General features: G+C 41.7%; 1 protein-coding gene across 2 annotated transcripts in view; it reads left to right on the top strand.

The window, feature by feature from the left end:
• Positions 1 to 24122, top strand: part of magi3a (membrane associated guanylate kinase, WW and PDZ domain containing 3a) — a 206513-nt gene that overhangs the window by 171045 nt on the left and 11346 nt on the right. For both annotated transcript variants that reach the window (XM_072656512.1, XM_072656513.1), the window contains exons 9-18: positions 493 to 684; positions 5418 to 5960; positions 14758 to 14789; positions 16431 to 16620; positions 16846 to 16940; positions 17611 to 17803; positions 19765 to 19953; positions 21151 to 21336; positions 21512 to 21608; positions 23905 to 24010. In XM_072656512.1, coding sequence (XP_072512613.1) covers positions 493 to 684; positions 5418 to 5960; positions 14758 to 14789; positions 16431 to 16620; positions 16846 to 16940; positions 17611 to 17803; positions 19765 to 19953; positions 21151 to 21336; positions 21512 to 21608; positions 23905 to 24010 — 1823 coding nt within the window. The remainder of the gene's footprint in view (positions 1 to 492; positions 685 to 5417; positions 5961 to 14757; positions 14790 to 16430; positions 16621 to 16845; positions 16941 to 17610; positions 17804 to 19764; positions 19954 to 21150; positions 21337 to 21511; positions 21609 to 23904; positions 24011 to 24122) is intronic.

The raw sequence follows: 24122 nt of genomic DNA, 5'->3' as shown, positions 1-24122 counted from the left end.
GTGGACTGATGACTGGCAAAGGTACATTTGGCAAAAAGAAGGAAGTGCACCTTGGACGGGTGGCGGGAAGAATGAATTCCACAAAATACCAACAAATGTGAAAACCATCTGTGAAAAAGGCTAAAGATCCAAAATGCACATAAAAATCCTTCATTTACTGCCTGAAGTGATCACATACAGATGCTTTTGGCAAGGCTTTCACAGTCCTCTGACCTAAACGTCTCTGAGAATTTGTACATAGGCCTTAAACAAGCTGTGTAGCCAGATGAACCAAGGATATCTCACAGCTAGAGGCCTTCAGCACAGAATAGGGGGGAAAAACTCCAAATACAAGAACAGAGAGAGACGTAGCAGGCTGCAAAAAGGCTGTGCAGGCTGTGATTTCCAGACTCCTGTAAGATGCCCTCACCTTTGCCCAGGTCACACTTTTTGCTAATTGCTAATAAAAGAAGCACATTTTACTCACTTTTTCTGTCTGTCTCTCTCTAACAGAAGAGATTGGTGTGAGAGGCTTCACACGAGACCCGTCACAGCTTCAGGGAGTGATATTGCGCACAGCTCTGAGAAAGAGCCCCCAGGGCTTCGGCTTTACCATCATCGGCGGGGACCGGCCAGATGAGTTTTTGCAGGTGAAGAACGTGCTGCGGGACGGTCCGGCAGCGCAGGACAACAAGATCGCTTCTGGTGGGTCTGCTTCCTCATACGCACACAGCCTTTTACACATTAGCAGACTGAATAGACTCCAGCTCAAAAGAACGTGTCTTCAATAGGAAACGTCATCCTTTCAAATCTGTACCTGGCTCCTCCGTATTGTCTCTTTTCATAGCACAGCCTTGACCACAGTGCGATACAAAGAGGGAGAGTCTTTCTGGCCTTCAGGACATTTACTCTTAAATGCTAGAGTGGATACCATTGTTAAACCTTCTTGTTGTCGTCGTAGCCTGGTATCTCTGAAACGGTAACTTTACAGGAGAAGTTAAAATGTGTTTTAAGACTCAGATAATATAAAGACTAGTAATATAAAATAGTAAAATAAGGTAATAATTATAAGAAAGTATAGTATTTTTGTTTGTTTGTTTTGGTCCGCTCATCAGGAAATATTCACACAACATAAAAGTCAGCATTTTGAAATGGCATGGGGGGACAAAAAGCATTTTAATGTTTTTGACTAGATTGAAACACTTTGTAACTGTCATGACGGGTTAAGCCAGACACAGAGGGATGAACACTCACAGAGATGGATCAATGCAAGTAAATTTATTAACAGAATATAAGAAAACAAAACAGTGACAACTTAAAGGGACAACACAAAACACACATGAGACTGGTGGGACTCCGGGAGCTGAGCTAGGAGATAGGGAAACGAGAGCTGGGGGACCAGCTGCAGAACCAAACGGCAATGCCAAACAGACCTGGTATTGAGGCTTGCCCATGAACAGCATCACTAACGCTATCCGGATATCGGAAGGTAACCTCTCTGACGACCTTGAGGTTCTTGGACCGTAAACATCAAATCCATTTAGTTTAGTTTAATTTTCGGCCTCGAGTATTGCGTGGGAGCCCCTTAAGTACCACAGCCTCAGGTGAAACGCATCAGCTAAACAAGAATCAAACACTGAACATGAATCAAAATACGTGAACATGAAGAAGAACCGAACACTGAACTGAACACACATGACGTAAACGAACATGAACCGAGTCCGTGAATCAAAACATGAGCGGAAACACGAGCGGCTTGGCATCGCCCCAGGAGAGGGCACGATACAGAGGGGCTGACAGTAACAATGGCCTCATGATTATAACAATATAATTATCTAGAAGTAAATAAATGCTACAGTTAAATAATATATGCTTATATCGTCACTGTCCAATAAAAAACACGGTTTTGATTTGATACATTCTTTTGATGTATTATAAGTTAGAAGATAGCTTCTAATTGGCCTGATGATAATATGTTTCCATTAGCAGTTCATAAAAACACCAAATCCACACAATCCATTTGATTGTGAATGTTGGCAAGCAGCCAGAACATGTTTGGGATCTTTAGTTTTTAGTTATATACTGGATACAACGAGCAATGGTAGTCTGTATTTAACCAGTTAGCAATGTAGCATTGTAGCTGCCATAGCCTTGTTTATGTGGGTTCTGGTACTGTGTGATGTTTCTAATTATGAAAATGGACAACAGGAAGACGCGTTGCTAAAAAACCTGAAGCCTGAACTTTGTCATACCCTCATTCATTTTGATAGACAGTGGCAGCACTGCTGGGCTGCCTAAACCTCATTCAGTGGCCTGCTGTGATCTGCAGGATCACGTGGACAGTGGTAATATAAATCACAATTGGTGCAAATGTGTGTGTGTGTGTGTGTGTGTGCCAGGGGAACTGGCATTACCACAGAGCTGCATTGAGCGATAATTACAGAGCGCAAACGCTCACCGCCCTCCATTACAAAGGCAGGAAATGAATGCCTCTGCGCTTCCTTCCCCAGGAGACTTCAGGCCGCGCATCTAATTGAAATAATTCAACTAAAATGTAAATTTGATGCTAAAATAGCGCTCAGCGAATTGTATCTAGTAAGCGCAGGAGCAGGCCCATGTGGCATTATTAATAACGAGGAAGGATGTGGCACAAGGATTGTGTTCGCTGTAGCTGGAGTCTGTTAGCTGCTACCCACACATAGCTGTACAACAGCGGTTGTTTGGTAACAGTGTATTAAATCGATGTAAATATGCATAGACATTCCTTTATATCGGGATTAGTGGTGATGTGTATTCAGACTCGTTATAGTCCACGCGGTTCTGTTTTATTTGTAGGTGAAAATTTGAACATCCAGTCCAGTCAAAGGTTTTGACACTAGCCATGGGATGACCCTGCCTGTCTTTTCATCATTCGGCACAATGCAGTAGTGTTCTCCTCGGAGCGTGTTGAGCTGTCTAGTGATGTTGCTTCAGCGGCATCTTAAACAGTGGTAAAATATAGAAATAAAGAAACAAAGAAAATCATTTTATGAGTTGGTGTATAAAATATAGCCCCCTCCTTTACACTGACCAGTCCACTGGCAGAGGTGTCAAGTAACAGAATACAATTACTTTGTTACCTTACTTAAATTACCTTACCTTAATTGGGCCATCTGGAAAGTGTGAGAAGTATAAACATCTACCATTCTGACACTCTATTGGTTTGTAAGCGATCCATTACACCTGCACAGGTCACGTCACACTCCAGCAAGGACATGGCAGACGTATGTAGTCTAGTATGACGATGTCTGTGGCAGAGACTCAAGAGAACTGGAGTGAAATGTCCAAACTAAGCTCCACATTTACCTTCCAATAAAGCTTATTGATCACACGCCTCTGAAGTTTGAATTTCTGCACCATTACAATACTTATAGGCTCCTTTAATATGTCCGATATTAATAAAATGTATTTATATATTATGTATTAATATATTTTCAATGGACAGATCTGCAGCTGAGACAGGCAGCCTAGTGCAGCCCAACATTTTTAACATCAACATTTTAATAGAACATTATGGTTATTATGGCTTTTAGAACATTTTTTTAGTGCACTATAGACCCCCGTGGCGCAGCCTAAGCTTTTGGCCTCTGCTTTCCTTTACATTACTTTTACTGTTCTACTTTAAGTAGTTTTGAAACCAGTACTTTTACACTTTTACTGGAGTAAAAAGCTTAAGTTGATACTTCAACTTCTATAGAAGTATTTTTAAACCCTAGTATCTCCACTCCTACCTGAGTAATGAATGTGAATACTTCTGACACCTTTGTCCACTGGCTAGGATAATACAACATACAGTGAAAGTAAAAGAAGGCAAAACGCTAGCGATTTTCCTAAGTGAGTGAGACGTGTAAAAAAAAATTCCCAGTTTCCCTCTGTGCATGCCTACAGAGAGAGCCTCATTATACAGAGCAGCTGAAGTGTGGTGAGACTCAGACTCCCCACTGAAGCAGAGGCTTTCTGAGGGAGCAGAGCAGCTCTCTTTTCTGCCATATACACTCTTTATATCAGTGTATTCCCCTGAGGCTGGAGAGGAGAGAAGCTTGCGCCAAGACGGTTTTCCTGAAATTACATTTTACGTTTTCAGAGTTTCAGTATTCTGTAGTAAGTTTTTTTTGTTTTTTTTTTAAAGGCCGTTTCCAGAGTGTGACGCCTTCTTAGAAGCCTTTACTCAGAAGTCTCCAGCATGTCCTGGGTGTGTCTGGGTATCCAGTGTGTTGTGCAACTTCTAAAGGTGGATGCTTAAGCTGCATAAGCTATGGATACATGGATACATAAATGACAAATAGTAAATATGCGCAATTTGTTGACAGCCGGGAACGCTTAACGCACAGCCACGGTTCAAAACGCTGTTTCGTAGATAATCACGCTGTGAGGTCTGCTATGTATTTTTGGAGATGATCTGATTTATCGTTTTTAATACATTTTATTACCTGGGACATCATAACACCCACCTAGCAATCTCATAACAACCGCCTGTGACACCTTAGCAACTGCCTAGCAGCACCATAGCAACCACCTAGCAACGCCATAGCAACCACATGGGACACCAAAATAACAACCTAGCAACACCATAGCAACTTCCTAGGATGCCATAGCAACCACCCAATACCCTCTAGCGACTACTTGCAGTGAGACCTAAGCAACCCGTTAGCAACCACCTGGGATGTTACAGCAATCATTTGGGACACCATAGCAACCACCTAGCAACTCCATAGAAACCACATTTAGGACCATTGGAACAACCTATTCACCATAGCAACCACATGGGACACCATAACAACAACCTAGCAACATCATACCAACCTAGCAGCCACATGGGACATCATAGCAACTCCAGAGCAAATACCTGTGACACCATAGCAACCTCCTGGGACACCATAGCAACCACCTAGCACCCTCCTTAACAAGTACTTGCCACATTTCAAGCACTGTTGTAGTTCTTTCAAGAAATGCAAATCGTGTTAACTAGCTATCTGAATATAATGAATAGTTTTACCAGAGGTTTGATTTGGCTGACTGATTCCTACAGGATCAATCCAGGTCTTGTTATTAAATCTCCATTATTTTGAAACAGGACTACTACTACTGAAAAAGCTCCAGATTCTGCAAATTATAGAAGGTTATTCATTCCAATATTATTTCCGTAAAAAGCTTGTAAAAACTATGGACACTGCAGTTTCATACTAGATTCAAATCACAGATCTTGACTGTTGATCAATTCAGCTCTATCAGAGCTTAACACAGTAAGCGTTAGCGTGCAGCCATATCACACCCTGCTGGCTCTCTAGAGATCTCGGACTGTTTCTTCTGCTTGCATTCAGTACAAATGTCCGGAGTATCCACTGCATCTTTCACCTTCTCAAGGTTTAGTATCTGACTTTTTCTTTTCTCTCCTCCAGGGGACGTGATCGTCGACATCAACGGCGCTTGTGTTCTGGGAAAGACCCACGCTGACGTGGTGCAGATGTTTCAATCTGTCGCCATTAACCAGTATGTGGACATGGTGCTGTGCCGTGGCTACCCGCTCCCAGAAGATGCTGGGGCCAGCGACGATGGGACAGGTGATGCTGTCCCACCTTCACAGCTGCTGGACATCCAGCCCAGAGGCCCTGAGGTGGCCGCTTCGCCGCAGGACCCGCACTACCCGATTAATGGTCGTTACCCAGACATGCCTGGTGAGTCCACTCTGCTGCAGCCGGAGCTGGTGAGCGTCCCGCTGGTGAAGGGGCCTGGAGGCTTTGGCTTCGCCATCGCAGACTGCCCCCTGGGCCAGAAGGTGAAGATGATCCTGGACGCGCAGTGGTGCCGTGGCCTGCTGAAGGGCGATGTCATCAAGGAGATCAACCGGCAGAACGTTCAGACCCTCAGCCACGCCCAGGTGGTGGACATCCTCAAGGAGCTGCCTGTTGGCGCTGAGGTCAACGTGCTTGTGCTCCGAGGAGGTGAGGGAGTCTATATATTTGTGTGCCAAACAGTTTTTTTAATAGGTTGTTTACACTCCACTGTTGTTTTCAGCGGGAGATGCAGTCTCTTGTAGCATGATGGATGCCTGAGGCGCACCCTCTTTTGTATGTGAAGGGCTTAAGGCACCTTAAGCTGGGATACACAATGATTTCAGAATCATATTGGTAACGTGGAGCAACCCTCCAGTACTAACCCTTATATTTTATAAATCTTAATATTATAAATGTCAGATATACATGTACAAATGCAGGATCTTGGTATTGGCCGACATTCCCTTATCAGAACCGCCCTAGGATTGAGTTGAACGACCTCGAAGCAGTCAAGAAACGTACAATTTTTTTCTGTGCTGACCAATCAGATCACTGGTACGGTCTTCAGTGTCTGATGCAATCTAGTACCCTAGTCTTTTGTGTTCTGATTTAACACAATGTGATCCTCAGCCCCTCTGCATCCTATTTCTTTATTCAAGCTTTATTAGTACCATACTGCTATAACCTAGCTACATGTTATTCTGTTAACCAAATATTAATGTTAGGATTTCAACCAAAGAGCACCATTCACATTTACTAAATACAGTGACCAAATTGCAGTGTTTCTAGTCTGTAAATTGCGCTCAATTTGCATGATATGTGGCACTAATGTGCTTCCCTCTCATTTGCATGTCCTGTTAATGAGTCGTAACTGGCACTGTATAAACAAGTTAAGTGAATTCAAACGTTTTGAGAAAACTGATTGCCTCACATCCTGAACTGAGTACAAACATTGGACTTGTTAAATGTTACATGTCATAAGTAATATAACATAATAATAATGAGTGATGTGAATTTTAATAACTCTAAGTTGACACAAGTCTCAAAATCTTTAAATCTGGACCTTGAATCCAGTTTCCAGTCCTGGACTTTGTCATCTTTGGTAGGTGTGACACTGAATTACAAATGAATTACATTAACTGTTCCCTTAATGTTCAGTGAGCTCAAACTCCAGGACGGGAACTAGATACTGGGTTTATATTTGAAGACCTGGGATTTAACAGTAGTTGTTTCCATTTAAGACATTGATTTACTGACCATTAATATGACGATGATTTTTAATAACTGACATATTAACATTTGCCATCTTCACAAATACTGATGGCATAATTCAGCATTCAGCCACCATAAGGGCACACTCAGTAATAACTTGTAGTTATAGCCTTCAACACTCAGACTAAGCAACAACAATACTATAGAGATTACAAGTGAACACATAGGGGAATGTAACCGGTAGCCTGGGAATGTAGCCAGGTGTGAGTTTCCACAACAAAAGGCACACTCTACGGGTCACCAAACTGCATTGCAACAATTCAACGTTTTATAAATTCATTAATAAATTCTTAGCTCAGAAACCATCCAAACGTTGATCTTACACAAATTATTCATATTTGTGTTAGTTTAGACTTAATCAGTTTAGGAGATCCCAAATATCTGTTTTTATTAACTTATATTAACTTATGTTAAGGTTTTACTGTGCAGCAAATCCATGCAGTTTGTGTATATCTGGATGCTTTTACTTTCCATTTTTATTTCTATTTATATTTTTAGTCAATATATGTTTTCTATTGTGTATTTGTTGCTTCATTTTTACCAAAGACTACCTCAGATTCTTCTTAGAATCCATGGCTCTGATTTTGCACCCTAACAGGCGAGTGTGGGTTATTAATATGCATTAGGCCATTAACATGTCCTGTTTAATTGGCTTTACTAAGGTCATCTGAAAAAAAATCCTTAGCAATAATGAGAGAGTGGTGTGCTAATCACAGCCATGATGAGCCACTTTATGAATATGAATCTGATTCAAAGTGTTTTACTTCTCTTGGTCCCACCAAAACGTTCAGACAATAGAAAGTGACAGTTATGTTTTTGACAAAATGAAATTGAGAATGCTGTGTATTTGCACGAGTGGAAGAGACTGTGAGAGACAGGAAAGTAAGAGGGACACTCTGAAAGGTGAGAACAAACAACTGTGCTGCAAGTGACAGATGTGTAATGTGTGTGTGTGTGTGTGTGTGTGTGTGTGTGTGTGTGTGTGTGTGTGTGAGATGGAGAGAGACGTAGGAGTGTGAGAGCGTTAAGCAAGAGGAACAATACGTTCCTCCAAGAGAAAGAGCTGTACGCTCGTGCTGTAGAGCAGCACACAACACAAATGCAGCTAGGGTGCATGTAAAGCACAACACAGTGCAGGACTGGAAAATATAGGCCTCTTTTCAGCTCGTTTCCAGGGCAATGGTGCAATTATATTAATCACAATGGTAATAACGAAATTGTTGAGAAGCACTCCAAGTTATATCTAGTCTGTCCTTATCCCTAATTATGCTGAAAATAGGCCTAATATTATGCATTAAATGGGCAGTTTTAATGGCTGCTGTTAAGCTCTCTGAATTCATGTCTCTGTGGGCTCTTGGAGCACTGGGGTTCGAAATGTGTGGCACGTACCTGAAGCAATCTCAAATGAGAGTCGAATGAGGAAGCAGAGACTGACCCTGCGGAGCACAGTGACCCTCGACGTGCGTTCTTGAAGTGTGTAAGAGCAGCTTTGACTCAGCAGCTTCTGGTCTTTCTTCTGTCTTGTGCATTGGATATGCTGTGGGTGCTCACTGATTGTTAATGTCAAGCTCTGAAAACAAGTAGTAAAAAAAACGTTTAGCAACACAGAGTTTGACTAAAAGACCAAGCAAGGATGAACCAGTCTGCTTCATTTTCAGGCACGTTTAGCACACTGCTTCATTCTGGCTCTGTCTGTTTGATGGAAAACAAGCTACCATTATTTGTAAGTTACATTAGCCCTGTCGCTCCAGTGCAAACCTAAAGAACCAAACCTAAGATCATTCACTCGACGTTGTGCTCTCAGATATCAGGCTTTATCCTTGAAATGTGTGTGATTTGAGCCTGAGTTAGCTAGAACACGCCCTGTGCTGTAGAGTTTAGCCTGCTAGCTAGCAAACTTATCTAAGCTGGCTACTAGTATAAATCAACAACATAAAAAGACATGAAAACCTAAGTGAGCAGTGAGCAGCCAACAGTGACAGTGGTAAGGAAAAACCCCTGATGAGCTGGATGAAGAAACCTTGGAAGGAATCAAGACTCACAAGGGGGGGGACCTATCATCCTCTGGTCAGAACTGTTTATAAATTAATTATAAAAGTCACCAAATCACCTAATCTTTGAAATACCTGTGCTGTGGAGTCTAGCCTGCTAGCTAGCCTTCGCCTTACTGTTAAGAACGTATGATTATTTAGAGGTTATCGTTTATATATATATATATATATATAATATAGTTAAATAAATGGAGCTCAGCTCAGTTTGCTGTCCACACTACAACAGGGGTGGTGGCGACTTGGTCCCAGTTTGACCCCTGATTATTACACCCACCATAATGACAGATATTATTTACCATCAGAGGTTTACTTATAGCTCCCAAAAAATGCTTGAAATATTGAATAAAACATCTAAAAATACCTTTGTTTTCTAGCTTATAGTACTCCAGTATCCACTGTATTATCACAAATGCTGCTTGTGTCTAAAGCCCACAAAAATCCAAAACTTAATGTGAACTAGATCGAACTAGTTTGGCTCAGAGCCAAATTTTCTGATAGAAAAAAATAGTAGCTGATTTATTTCGAGGCTGTTTAATGTCTGATAAAGAATTACCTGGGACCTATTAGAGCAGAATAGCGGCTGAGCTTCAACTACAGATCCTCAATGCTTTTTGAAGCCGTGCTGGGAAAAAAAAACAAGCAGTAGGTGCGCATAAAGAGTTTGATGTTCTTCCATAATGCGGTTCCCTACTTTATGCAGAGCTCGTTTTGTCAGGCTAAGTTCACTTCTTCACTTCACCACCGCCCACAGCTGGAGGTTTATTTTCTGCAGGATGCTGCTACAATCCCCTCAGTTGCCTTGTTCAGTTTCAACATGATTGTGCTTCAGCAGCATGCTTCAGAGCAGCAGTGCCGGCGTTCGGTGGCCTGGTTTGGTGAAGAATCAAGCCTGCACAGTTTTTGGTCAATCGGCCAACACGGGTTTGGTGTCTGAGGTTTGCTTCTTTAGTATTGCACCGGAGATACGGGGCTAATGGTACAATGGTAACTTGTGTTCCATCAAATAGCTCTATGCAGACTGCGTTAATCAGACATCAGACTTTCCATTTTCAATTTCTTTTCCAGTAACAACACTGAAATCTTCATTATCAGCCGTTTTTAACTGAACTGTTAAAAACTACTGTCTTTTAAAATGAGCTATTTTTAATCAAATCAAAGCATTTTATATTAAGAGGAATTCTGTTGATTTTCGTAGGCATTTCTGCAGAATTCATTGTTTGAGATGGTGGTGGTGATAGGAACCAAGTGTATGTAGCCACAGTGTAGTCATATTATAGCCATTTCAATTACTACCCAAAATGAGCAGTGAACCAACAGTCCATGTGTCTTTTAGTTTGAAAATATAAAGCAATGATGGTAAAATCTGACTATTTTATCTCACAACATCCAACTGCATGTTTTCTAGCTCTTTTCACTGCAGATGTGTTTTGAAAGTAAGCTTCAGGCCAAAACTTTGCATCAGAACTATCAGAAAACAATGTCTCCGGCATCAGGCAGAATATAGCTAACCATTTAGTGGGCTGACTTTCTGTAAGGTGGCTTGTAAAGGCATTAAACTCTTAAGATGTCTAGTTCTATTTACCACCACTGTGAACAGTTCTGACTCCGAACAAAGCATTTCTCACCAAACTGATCTGAACGACTTGGTTTTCCTCTTAACTGTTAAATTATGCAATGCATTTTCAACAGTCAATGGAATTCCTCTTTAAGATGTCCATCTAAAAGTAGGCTATCATGCCCAAACTACTTAAATGCTTTAAACCCCCACAGGAGGAAACACACTACGCTAATACACAGCTAGCGCAGTGCGAGTGTGTGTGTGTGTGCGCGCTATTTTAGGCTAGAATCAGGATTGAATAGGATTCACCCCCCCGTCTCCAATCCAGCCTTTTCTGCTGATATTAGCCTGACAACATTAATGCCACTGCAAACAGTGCAAGCAGATATCTCCAAACGTTGAATCTTATCCACATACCCAGCCTATTTTTATAGGCAACAATGGATCACGCAGTGTCATAAACCTCATAAGCAAGTCTGTTTGATTACTTACCACCAGAGACAGCGAACACCCAGCTTACATAGAGTGAGTGAGTGCTATTTCAGCCTAGATTTAATGGGATTCATTTTTTTAATACCATTACCAATCCTTACCCATATGCTATCTATAAGTGTGTAAAGTAAACATAGCTAAACAGGACTAACATTATGAAGGTGTATAACACATTTATAAACAGGACTAACATCATGAAAGTGTATAACACATTTATAAACAGGACTAACATCATGAAAGTGTATAACAGCTATAAACAGGACTAACATTATGAAAGTGTATAACACAGCTATAAACAGGACTAACATTATGAAAGTGTATAACACAGCTATAAACAGGACTAACATCATGAAAGTGTATAACACAGCTATAAACAGGACTAACATCATGAAAGTGTATAACAGGGAAAAACAGGACTAACATTATGAAAGTGTATAACACAGCTATAAACAGGACTAACATCATGAAAGTGTATAACACAGCTATAAACAGGACTAACATCATGAAAGTGTATAACAGGGAAAAACAGGACTAACATTATGAAAGTGTATAACACAGCTATAAACAGGACTAACATCATGAAAGTGTATAACACAGCTATAAACAGGACTAACATCATGAAAGTGTATAACAGGGAAAAACAGGACTAACATTATGAAAGTGTATAACAGTGAAAAACAGGACTAACATTATGAAAGTGTATAACACAGCTATAAACAGGACTAACATTATGAAAGTGTATAACACAGCTATAAACAGGACTAACATCATGAAAGTGTATAACACAGCTATAAACAGGACTAACATCATGAAAGTGTATAACAGGGAAAAACAGGACTAACATTATGAAAGTGTATAACACAGCTATAAACAGGACTAACATTATGAAAGTGTATAACAGGGAAAAACAGGACTAACATTATGAAAGTGTATAACACAGCTATAAACAGGACTAACATTATGAAAGTGTATAACAGGGAAAAACAGGACTAACATTATGAAAGTGTATAACAGGGAAAAACAGGACTAACATTATGAAAGTGTATAACACAGCTATAAATAAACAGGACTAACATTATGAAAGTGTATAACACAGCTATAAACAGGACTAACATTATGAAAGTGTATAACAGGGAAAAAACAGGACTAACATTATGAAAGTGTATAACAGGGAAAAACAGGACTAACATTATGAAAGTGTATAACACAGCTATAAATAAACAGGACTAGCATCATGAAAGTGTATAACAGCTATAAACAGGACTAGCATCATGAAAGTGTATAACAGCTATAAACAGGACTAGCATCATGAAAGTGTATAACACAGCTATAAACAGGACTAACATGAAAGTGTATAACAGCTATAAACAGGACTAGCATCATGAAAGTGTATAACAGCTATAAACAGGACTAGCATCATGAAAGTGTATAACACAGCTATAAACAGGACTAACATGAAAGTGTATAACGGTGAAAAACAGGACTAGCATCATGAAAGTGTATAACACAGCTATAAACAGGACTAACATGAAAGTGTATAACGGTGAAAAACAGGACTAGCATTATGAAAGTGTATAACACAGCTATAAACAGGACTAACATGAAAGTGTATAACGGTGAAAAACAGGACTAGCATTATGAAAGTGTATAACAGCTAAAAAAATCTGACGTGACACAGTTTGAGGAAAGTGTGTGATGGTTCAGGCATGCAGTTAGCACAGTGGTTGTGGGTGGGCTTCACGTTTTCAGTACTTGTTAGCTACATTAGCCTTTTAGCTCCAGTAAAAAATGAAAGAAGCCCACCTTAACTGTCTGGGCTGATTGACAGCATTTGTGATAAGGGGGGAAACTGTGTAAATGAGATTTTTCCCCAAACGGCTCCAGTAAAGCATTTGGCCAGGCTAGATTAGAAAAGTAAACAAAACCCATTCACTCTCTCCTCACACACACACACACCCCCCTCACCCCACATTTGCATACACCATTATTCAACCTCAAAAATAGGTCTCGCTCCTACGTGTAGTGTGTTCATTTCCCCCTCACACACTCTCCTTCTTTCTCACTCTCTTTTTTTCTGACTGCTTACACACACAGACACACCCCCCACTACTCCACGCCGCTTACAGGCGGGTCGGCCCAGCACTGTGTGAATTATGTCATTTCTCTTTCACTGTCCCTCTGCAGCATCGTATAGGTTAGACACTCAGCATGGAGTATACTGCCCCTTAGTGGTCAGCTAACTTACTGTGTTTATATTCAGTGTAACGCTGACAGAATAACAAGAGGCATTTAATATAACCCACCACTGCTCTTTCTGACCGAGAGTTCGGGCTTGGGCGTCTGGACTCTACTCTAGTAGACTGTCCCACTGCTAGCATAACAGACCAATAGACCTCTGAGGTTAGGTATCTTCCCCTGAGTTTCTCCTTTCGTATATCACCCCTGTCTCATCCTTGAATGTCACTGGATCCTCTGAATGATGAGGGCATTAAAGGAGAGGTCAGTCCACCAACTTCAACTTCAAACTTTTTGCATTCGTAATGTGAATAATGTGGGTTTGTGTGTGTGTGTGTGTGTGTGTGTGTGTGTGTGTGTGTGTGTGTGTGTGTTTTGATGGGAAGTGGTGCAGTGTAAAGAATCTTACTTCTTTTATAACACCAGTGAGCTTTAAAATAAGCTTTTATTTACTGAAGCTCTCTCTTAAAGGTGGAGTCCACCGATTGTTCAGAATTTCTGCATAATTTAGTGGCTATAATATAAAGAAAAGACTGACTCTGGTTCAGAGTCTTGTCCTGGCTAGGAAGGAGGAGTTGTGATATCTGCAACACAAATACAGGTATTTTAGTTGCTATCTAAAAGCGGGAGGACACCTACTTGTCTTGAGTTTTATGTGAAATGTTGATCATGGTATATATATTAGTAGTAAATCTAAAAAAAGACGTTTCAACTTTAACAGTTTCTGTAAAATGCATCTATCCAGTGTTTTAAACATTGTTTTAAGGTTTTTGTTGCGGTATCTGAATTGGTATTGAGAGTTAGAGAATTTAACCCTAACCCTAACCCTAGTCAGATCTTACCAAATCTTAACTACCACCTTTGACGAAGCTTGCTATGATATTTTATTGAGGTTCTCACAGTCTTATTATGTCAGTTTAATGGACAAGTGAGTAAAATATGTGGTAGCTGTCCTCTTTCTAATGACACTCAAGGTCAACAATGAGGAAAAAGCACACGATACAAAGCGTATGGATCTTGTCAGTGCATGCTAGGGGGCTTTTGGGAGAAATGCTATTCCATTTATCCCACAGACAAGACCAGTTCAAGCCCAGGATCGTCTGGATGCTAATGGTAAACTACAAAATGGAAAAACACTGGAGTCAAGCCTGAAAAGCCGGATCCGTTAGCATTGCCAATCCTTCTGGGTGTACTTACATGGCTTATGCAATAAACGCTCAACTTGTGCCTTAATTCCCAGGCATTTAGTCATGGAATTTGCCTCCCTAACCGTGTGTGTTCCTTAACCCCTCCTTCTCTCTCCTTCCCTCCTTTCTGCTCCTCCTCGATCTCGCTCACTCTTTCTCTCTCCCTGCAGGTCAGACGTCTCCTGTGAAGTCTCTGAAACCTGTAAGTTCAGCTAAATGCTTTTAATTACACAGTCATATATAATTAACACGGGCACACTTGTGGCGGTGGTGGTGGGGGGCGCAGGGGGGCGGTGATGATGTCAGGACATGTTCTTAATGATGATTTGGGTAATGAATAATGAATCGATCATGCCATGGCTGGGGCCGGAGGGTTCCAATGAAGCAGTTTTAAGCTAGCTAGTACTGCATTAGTCACTGCCTCTACGTACAGACACTCTCACGGCTCCTTTAACGCCAGCCAAACACGCTAGACAGGCTCCGGGTACCATGTTGTAAACATAAACAGCTCTGGTTAGCACAGATGGTGTTGCTGTTTCTGGAAGGCTGGATAAAGCAATAGTAGTCCATCTACCAGGACGTGGTGTTTGAAGTTCTTTCGTTTTTGCGCTGACGTTTTAAGGCTGTAGACTGACACTGGCACTGTAGGACATGCTGTTCTCTAGACAGAAGTGTTAGTACTAGCAGAAGCATGAAGTTCACCTCAAGGTCATCTCCATAGTTTTATATATATATATTTATCTCCATTCATTTATATAGTGAGAAGTAGTGCAAACTATCCTAATTTGGTGCTTTTATGCTGCCGACCGAAGTGCTTTAGTGCCACCAAGTGTTGAACAAGTCTGTGTTGTTCAATAATAAATTACAACAATTAATACATAGCCAGTTTGCCAACTGTCATAAGGCCTTGTTTACACCTGCCATTAAAGGGCCCATGCCACGGAAAACGTACATTATCTTCTTCTATATAGTATGTAAACTTGGCCAACATTTCAAAACTGTACCTTTCCAAAGAGTCAAAACAGCCCATTTCAGGTCATTGTTTTTGTGACACCACAAATGCCTATTCAGTCTGAGACAGTGTAGCTCTGCCCATTCACTTTCAAGGTATAAGGACTGTTTCAGCTCAGGCTGCTTTTTGAATGAGGTGCAATACAGAGCAGCCAATTAGAATTAGAAAAGATTTTTATTTACATATACACCATATGGACAAAAGTATTGAGACGCCTGCTCAGCTTCATTTTGTTTCGTCTGAAGTCATGAGTATTGAAAGAGGGGTTTCTCCTGCTTTTGTTGGAGTAACTGTCTACTGTCCAGGGAAGGCTTGCTAATAGATTTTGGAGCATTGTTGGGAGGAATTGATTGCATTCAGCAACAAGAGCGTTAGTGAGGTCAGGATGTTGGAGGATCACCACTCCACCTGATCCCCAACTCATCCCAAAAGTAATGGATGGAGCTCCAACCATCATTCCACAAAACACAGTTACACTGCTGCACAGCTCAGTGCTGGGGGCTTTATAAACATCTAAAAGTTTGTTTTGTGTGTTTTTGCTGTAAAGTTCCCTTAAAGTTAAATTTAGTCTTGGTGGCAGATTTTCTTGAACCGAGCAGTCAGCTTTATGCTTTAGCACGTTGAGACAGCTGCGTCTGCGGGTACAGGCTTTGATCACAGTCACTACAGTTTAATTATGTTATTGAAGCCGCAGTGAGTAAATTCCTGATAAGCAGCACTGGAGGATTATTATGCAGCGCATCTCTATGATGGTATATTGATAGAACTGCTAAGAGGAGTCTTTATTCAGATGCTGAACATGAACTCTGTGTGTGTGTGTGTGTGTGTTAGTGTGCCACAGCCATGCCCATTACCCAGAAGCACGAGATGTCCACTAACACGGTCAGCTCAGAAAGCCCCAGTCAGCCTGAGCTGATCCCCCAGTCGCTGCCCTTCCCTCCAAACGTGGTGCGCTCAAGCTCGCCCAAACTGGACCCGTCCGAGCTCTACCTCAAGTCCAAAGCCATTCTGGACAGCAAGCGTGAGTGACACTTACACACCTAATAAACAGCTGAAATTCTTACAGCTTCCTACAAATTAGTTGAACTCTGAAGTTCTAGACTAGGGACATCATATTATAGTCATTGTATACATACAGTGTACTGTATATTAAAAACATTGAAAACAGATCCCAAACTTTCGATTGGTGAACACTGCCTGCTTTCCAATGACCACTAACTTGTTTGATGTCCACTCGAACCCACAGCCACCAACACCAAGGAGCTGGACGTGTTCATCAAGAGGAACCAGGAGTCAGGCTTTGGCTTCAGAGTGCTGGGCGGGGAAGGGCCGGATCAGCCTGTGAGTGCTGCCTTCATTGGTCATTACATAACATGGAAAATAATTAGAGCCACTAATCTGTGAATGCTTCATGCAAATACTGGCATATTTAGAGCACAACCAGGCCAGGAATACTGTTATTAACCCTTAAAAGATGCTGATAACAAGTGAGGAATAATTCATTGATACTTGAATTATTTCTTACTTTAAATCAGGCTGAGATCGTCACTTGTTTCCAGGAGAAAAGGGGGTTATAATTAAAATAGTGGTTTCTAAGTGTTTCTAGTTAGCTGCCATGGTGTTGCAAGGTGGTTGCTAAGAGGTTGCTATGGTATCATAGGTGGTTGTTTTGGTGTTGGTTTCTAAGTGATAACTAGATGGTTGGTATGGTGTTGCTAGGTTGTTGCTATGGTATCCTGTATAGTTGCTTTGGTGTTGGTAAGTGTTAGCTAGGTTGTTGCTAATGGTATCCCAGGGGTTTCTTAGGTGTTTCTGAGTGGTTGCTAGGTGGTTGGTATGGTGTTGCTAGGTTGTTGCTAATGGTATACCAGCGATTGCTTAGGTGTTATTGAGTGAATGTGAAGTGGTTGCTAGATGGTTGCCAGGTGGTTGCTATGAAGTATTGTCCGATGTGTAAAATATAAATCTATAAAGGCTTAAAGTCTCTCTCTCCCTCCCTCCCTCCCTGTAGGTGTATATTGGTGCCATCGTGCCTCTCGGGGCGGCGGAGAAGGACGGGCGTTTGCGGGCGGGCGATGAGCTCCTGTGTATCGATGGCATTCCTGTCAAAGGGAAGTCCCACAAGCAAGTGCTGGAGCTGATGACCAACGCCGCCCGCAACGGGCAGGTCATGCTGACCGTGCGCAGGAAACTGACCTACACTGGTAATGAAACGTTACATAGTGCTACGTTTTGGTGTTTTCATTGGCAGTTTTGAGTAATGATGCTGGCAGGTGTCACTTGTCTCAGAGAGGGCTTGTGCTAGCCTTTTCAGAGCTGCTAGCATTGTGTGATGGGTCCTAACTAAAGGTTAGGAAATTACAATGCTGGGAAGAATATTGGAAAAAGCAAAAGCAAAACAAATAATTACAAAAATAGACTTCCTATATTTGAAATAAACCCAAAGTAACACAACGTCCTTAAGAGCCTGGTGGGCAATATTTACACTACCAGGGATAGTGCTGTCTATATTAATTTATAAAAGCTCATAAAACTATTAAACTATGAAACACCCAAAAAAAACAAAACTCACAATTAAAATGTAAGGTCCGCTAAACTCAGCAGCAGGCTTTTCAAGACATTAATCACTGAGTCCTTTACACATTGTAACAGGACAAGGTTTAACAGTGAAATGTTGTAGTAGTGTAAAAATGGCCACTAGATCGTGAGCAGAGTGAACACTTGGACACCTTTTAACACTCTCGCTGATGCCAAGACACTACAGTGAACACTGTGATGTTTCCTCTTTGGGGGAAAAAAGCGTAGAGTAGAAGTTCCATGAGCCAGAAACGCTTTCTCCAGTGTGAGATTGGAGTGAAGATGGTTCATAAATAAATAACCACAAAATGACATATCACATTTTACAGCTCAGTGCTTTCCATCAGAGCCAATATCATGTGTTGACAAAACAGAGACTCAATAGCACAGAGGCGCAGTGAAACAGAAAGGACTTTTTGGTGAAGCGACTGTTTACTGAATGTATCACAGGTGCACACAAAGCCTATACCAGTTTAGCGGATGGAATTACACATTGTTGTGTATTCAGTTCAGTTAGCATCATCAGATGAATTCTCTCAGACCTGGTCAGACCTCATCAAGCATTCTTTTATATATGTTGTAATCTTGCTGTCGTAAGAGAACCTTATGTCTCCAAGATGCTAGCTTTATTCTAACTGTATGCAAAAATGAATGTGAATGAAGGTGCCAGAGAATGTGTTTATTGATGAAGTTGTTGTTTGATGTAGAAATAGTAAGTATGTGCTTTGGTTGGGGCAAGAAATGATCAGATGTGATTTAACAAGCCTATCTACCACCCTGTTTTTTCCTTTATGCCGAGCTAATGGAAAAACGAGTGATAAGCTTTGCGTTTATCAGCAGGTTTATGGCACTGATGAAACCTCTCAGAACCACATATTATAGCATCTTTTTAACACTGTAACGAAACGCCATTTATTTCTAAGTCTTACTGGATAGTGCTGCTGTCCTCTCATTGTGTCCTCTCAGCATGATGTGCTTAGCAAGCTGACGAGATTGTACACTGGCCTTGCCTGTGTTTGGCTTTCTTAAGACTTACTTAAAATAAGCCTGTGCTTTCCCTTCTGATATGTGTTTAGCTCCAGTTTGTTCAGCTGAGGTAGTTCAGTTTGTTTTCGAGGGGGCGGATGACTAAGAGATGACATGGAAAAATCTAACATCGGCCAGCATTAGCTTTTAGCCTAGCGCGGATCCCTGTTTACTTTCCATAGCTTTTACTTTGTCGCTCGCCAAGCTTGAGCTCCCCTTCAGCAGACACTGCCACAGTCACAAGGTCTGCTTCATGTAGTTTGACATTACAGGGCCCCTTTCAACAATTCTGTGATATGCTATGTGATTTAGCTGAGTGGTTGCTATGGTATATTTGTTTGGTTAGTTTGGTTGCTATGTGTTTCAGTGCAGAACCTAGGTACTAGCTGCTGTGTTTCTATTGCTTTCATTTCATGGCCTGACTGTTAATAAAATTATGGACAGTACTAATATTCATTTTAATATCCAAAAATTCCAATAACTGAAGAAGCCCTTTTTTCCCCATGTCCAGTATTTAACTGACCAGACAATAAATTGGCATGATGTTTTTTGTTTCTTTCAGATGGAAGGGAAGATGACAGCGGTCCAGCCCACATCGCTCCTGCCCAGGTGAATGGCTCTCCCAAGCCTCCACACATTGAGGCACCCAGCCCATCCCAGCCGGAGCCCTACGACATCACCCTGCAGCGCAAAGACAACGAAGGCTTCGGCTTCGTCATCCTCACCTCAAAGAACAAACCACCACCAGGAGGTTAGAGATGCACAGAAGCTTAAAGCTATACTTTGATGAAAATCACTTTCATACAGTTTTCTCTTGTAAATAATTTGTAGCCAATCGTCAGATTGACGGCTCAACATTTATTTAATGATATGAAAAAGTGGATACCGCCCAACCCTATCAAGTGAAAAACCAAAGGCCAGTTTTGGACCCCAAGCATGTCTTGGCTGACTTACTACATTTTGGCTGAGGGGGGAAAACTTTGGAAATGAGATTCTTTTAAAGAAGACTTTTTTTCCCATATATTTCTCCTGCTACATAAATAAAGATATTCATAGCTTTGTAGCTCATTGCAATCGTCTACTCTCTCTGTCTCTCTCTCTGTCTCTCTGCTTCTGTATAATTCCATCTGTCTCTTGCTGTATCCCTTTGGTAATTTCCTTCCATCTCTCTATCTCTTGCTCTCCTCTGCCACTCTCTCCCTCCTGCCTGTTTCCCTCTCTCTCTCCTTCTAATTATATCTTGCTCTTGCTCCCTCTTTCTCTTTTCCTTACTGCCTTTCACTAGCTCAGCTGTCACATTCAGGCAAGCCCTTGTTCAAAGTTGCATTAGATGTATTACTACAGCCTTCCGGTGTCCATAACTTAATACAGTCACTGTAGCCAGGAATAAATGCATTCCTCAGGGGAGGAGACCCAGGTTACACACATCATTCAGCTGCTTTCCGAGGCAGAGTCTAGCTCAGCGGCATGAAGATTACGCTAATAAAGACAGCAGGGATGGGGAGCCCATCTGGGCTCTAATGTGGTTGTTATTAGCTGGGAATAAACCAGGAGTAGTAGACATTTGAAAGTGGAAATGCACAGTTTAAACTGGGGATGAGGAACATTCTGGAAAAGGTTCTGGTCATAAATTACGGTGTTTAAACTCCAACTCTGAAACACTTTGACTGATGTTGTACGAAACCTTTTTAGGTTTGTGCCCAAGCAGAATCCTAGAATTTAATTGCTATTTAATTGCTAATTAAAACTGGGCATGACACCTGAACAACAGTCTCTAACTGCACAACAACCATAGACATAGAAGTTAGGTGTTTCTAATAAAGTGGCTGGTGGACGTGTGCTGCTTTAGGCAGTCAAGCTAAAGCCTATTGTACCGTACCTTTCGTGACCTTTCACTGACTCCAGATTTTACTCTCTCTCTTTGTATCTCTTATATCTCTTTCTTCAGTAATCCCACACAAGATTGGACGGATCATAGAGGGCAGCCCCACTGACCGCTGTGGCAAGCTCAAGGTGGGCGACCGCATCTCAGCTGTTAACGGCCAGTCCATCGTGGATCTGTCACACAACGACATAGTGCAGCTCATCAAACAGGCCGGCAACACTGTCACTCTCACTGTGCTGCCAGAAGAGGGTGAGTCAGTAACTTTGGGAAATGTAGTCTTTACTATTGATTTCCAGTCACCAACTATTTTTCCGTCCTTGGCAAGGGAAGCATTCTATGAAGTTTAGGCTTAAGGCTTGAGGCTTGTGGTGTGTGTGGATATGTGTGTGTGTGTGCCTCACTGACCACCCTGTTTATTTTTCAGAGCACAGCGGACCTCCGTCAGGCACTAGCTCAGCCAAGCAGAGCCCGGCTGCTCAGCACAAAGCGGTGGGCCAGCAGGCTGCCAGTCGAGATGACAGGTACAACCCCCGATCCCAACAGCACAGACACACACACACACACTTCTGCATACTTCACATCTACAGTAGCTGTCAAAAGTTTGGACACATCTACTCATAGAGGGAAAGAATAGACCATATCCTATATTCTTTTATTCCAAGTCTACTTATGGCGTTTGTGTTTCTGTGCTGAAAAAGTAACGTAACGAATGTAATAATATAACGGATGGTTTTGTATTGAATTGTGTCGCAACTCCTCTACTGAAAAGTAAAGATATTCACTGTACAGGTTTACTTAAACATAGAGACCCTTTATTTATATGTCTTTCTGAGATAAAGTACAGAAGTACTTGGGTGTAGTTATTCAGTATGTAGGGGTGGGGTTTAGTGAAAGGTGCACCACTCCAAAACCTTCTTGTGGATTACAAAATACCAAACACAGTCAGTCGGGAGGTGGGATTGGATGGTAATTGTCTCTCTTTCTGGGTTTTTTAATAGTGTGTTTTGATAGCAGCTGGTTTAAACCGCTGATTTTTGGCCCCACTTATAGCCACACCCTTTTTGCAAGATGGCCGTGGCTTAAAAAGAGTACTTTCCTACTATTTTCCAACATTTAGAAAAATAGAAAAAATATTATACGGTAATGCATGCAGGATTGCTACAGTGTATTACTACAATTACAGTATCTTGGCCTTCTACCATACATTATTTACAAAACTCCAAAAGGTCTCATCTGCAGACGTTAGCTGTTAAATCTGAAAACCTTACAGATAGAGGCTTGGGGCTCATGTTTGAGGGCCTGGTTATTTAGATTTCCTGTAGCTTGCCAGCAAAGGCTTAGGCATGCTGCACACACACATGCTCCACTACCACAGTTCCTACTGGATTATGGACAGACACTGTAGGTGCCGCTGCCCGTATCGTTGGGCCTTTGATCTTCCTCTTTAAAGCAGATTACATGGCTCAGTTCATTAAGCCATTACACCGGCCAGAGCATGTGCCAGGTTCTCAAGTGTGTATTTCCCTCTCTCTCCCCTTCCTCCTCCCCTACTTCTCTTCTCCAAGTAGTAGTGAAGTAGAGGAGAAGTGCACAGTGATTCCAATGTGCATCAAAAATGGCTAAATGTAAAATTTACAAATTTGCACCCTGCCTGAATTGCTGAGTTTGTGCACATTTACACACTGAATGATATTAGATCTTAAACAAAAAGTCAATAATGGATAAAAGAGACCCTGAGGGAACAAAAACACAGTGTCATAAAATCTGACATTTTATTTAGGAATTCTGACCCACTCCTTTTTGCATAACTACTACAGGTCACCGACATCTGTAGGGGCGTGAGCATGAACATATATATAGGAGCATGAACATATATATATAGGAACATGAACATGTATTCTGGATTATTCTTGATTATTAATGTTGAAACTCTTAAAAAGGTTTTCATGCCACATTTAGTTTAGTTCAGGATTTAGTTTAGCTTTAACTCATGGACAGATAACCTGGCATCGCTTGAAGAATTCTCTGATACAGAGAAGTTCCCTAAGTGATAGCAAGGCATCCAGGTTCTAATGCAGAAAAGCATTCCCATCACACTACCATCTCCCTCTAGTTTCATCATTTTGTATTACCACCCATTAGTAAGAACTCACACAATCACACAATGGCTAAGAGGGTGAAGGCTAGCACATGCTGCTAACCAGCCGCATCTTTTTGAACTGCTGCTAAGACAGTGTCATTGAACCGCTCAGCATGCTTGGTGGAAAGAATTTCCAATCATGTCATCTAACAGACACCAGTGCTGGTTAGCATTGTGCTAAATTGATGGGTAAAGAAAGGGCCATCCTGTCTACCTAGGGAGAGTAGGGCAAATTATGGTCTTCTGGACACAGAGTCATGGCTGTGGCATCACCAGCGATCAAACTCCCAACAATAGGGCCAACGCTTAGATAGCTGTACCGCCCGGGAGCCGTTTGTCGTGTAGAGTATATCGTCACTGTCTTGCAAAAACCTTGCATCTACAAAGGCCCGGCTCAGTGGCAGCTCACTGTCTGACCATCATTCATACTTAAGCCCAACAAAGCACTGTAACGAGCTCAGCAGGGCAGGCGAGAGACCCTCACTGCCTTTGTAGGAATTATAGCTTATAACCTGCACTCTGAATCCTCGGGAAGGAGAAAGGAAAAAAGTCTCTTGGGTGGCTAAGATATTCCATGTTGCAGAGTGAAGCGAGAAGCCTTTACACAGCAACACCCCGGGCTGCTGGGTGCTGGAACCTGGTTTCTATGGTGATGGTTTCTATGGTGATTTTTTTAGGAATGGCCTGGAGATGGAGGAGCGTAAAGAGGGCGCCGCCTGGGTCGAGTACAAGTCTCTTCCCAAGAGTGAGATGGGTACTATGATCACCTCGGGTCCCAAACAGGTAAGACTAGGGCTACTTTCACATTACATGTCTTATTGCCCACATCTGCTTTTTAGCTTAAATCTGATGTTACCATAGCAACCACCCTAGCAACCACCAAGCAACACCTTAA

This window comes from Salminus brasiliensis, chromosome 14, assembly GCF_030463535.1.
Source record: "Salminus brasiliensis chromosome 14, fSalBra1.hap2, whole genome shotgun sequence".
Taxonomy (NCBI): Eukaryota; Metazoa; Chordata; class Actinopteri; order Characiformes; family Bryconidae; genus Salminus; species Salminus brasiliensis.
The sequence above is the reverse complement of the archived record's forward strand: the minus strand, read 5'-3'. Positions and strand labels throughout refer to the sequence as shown.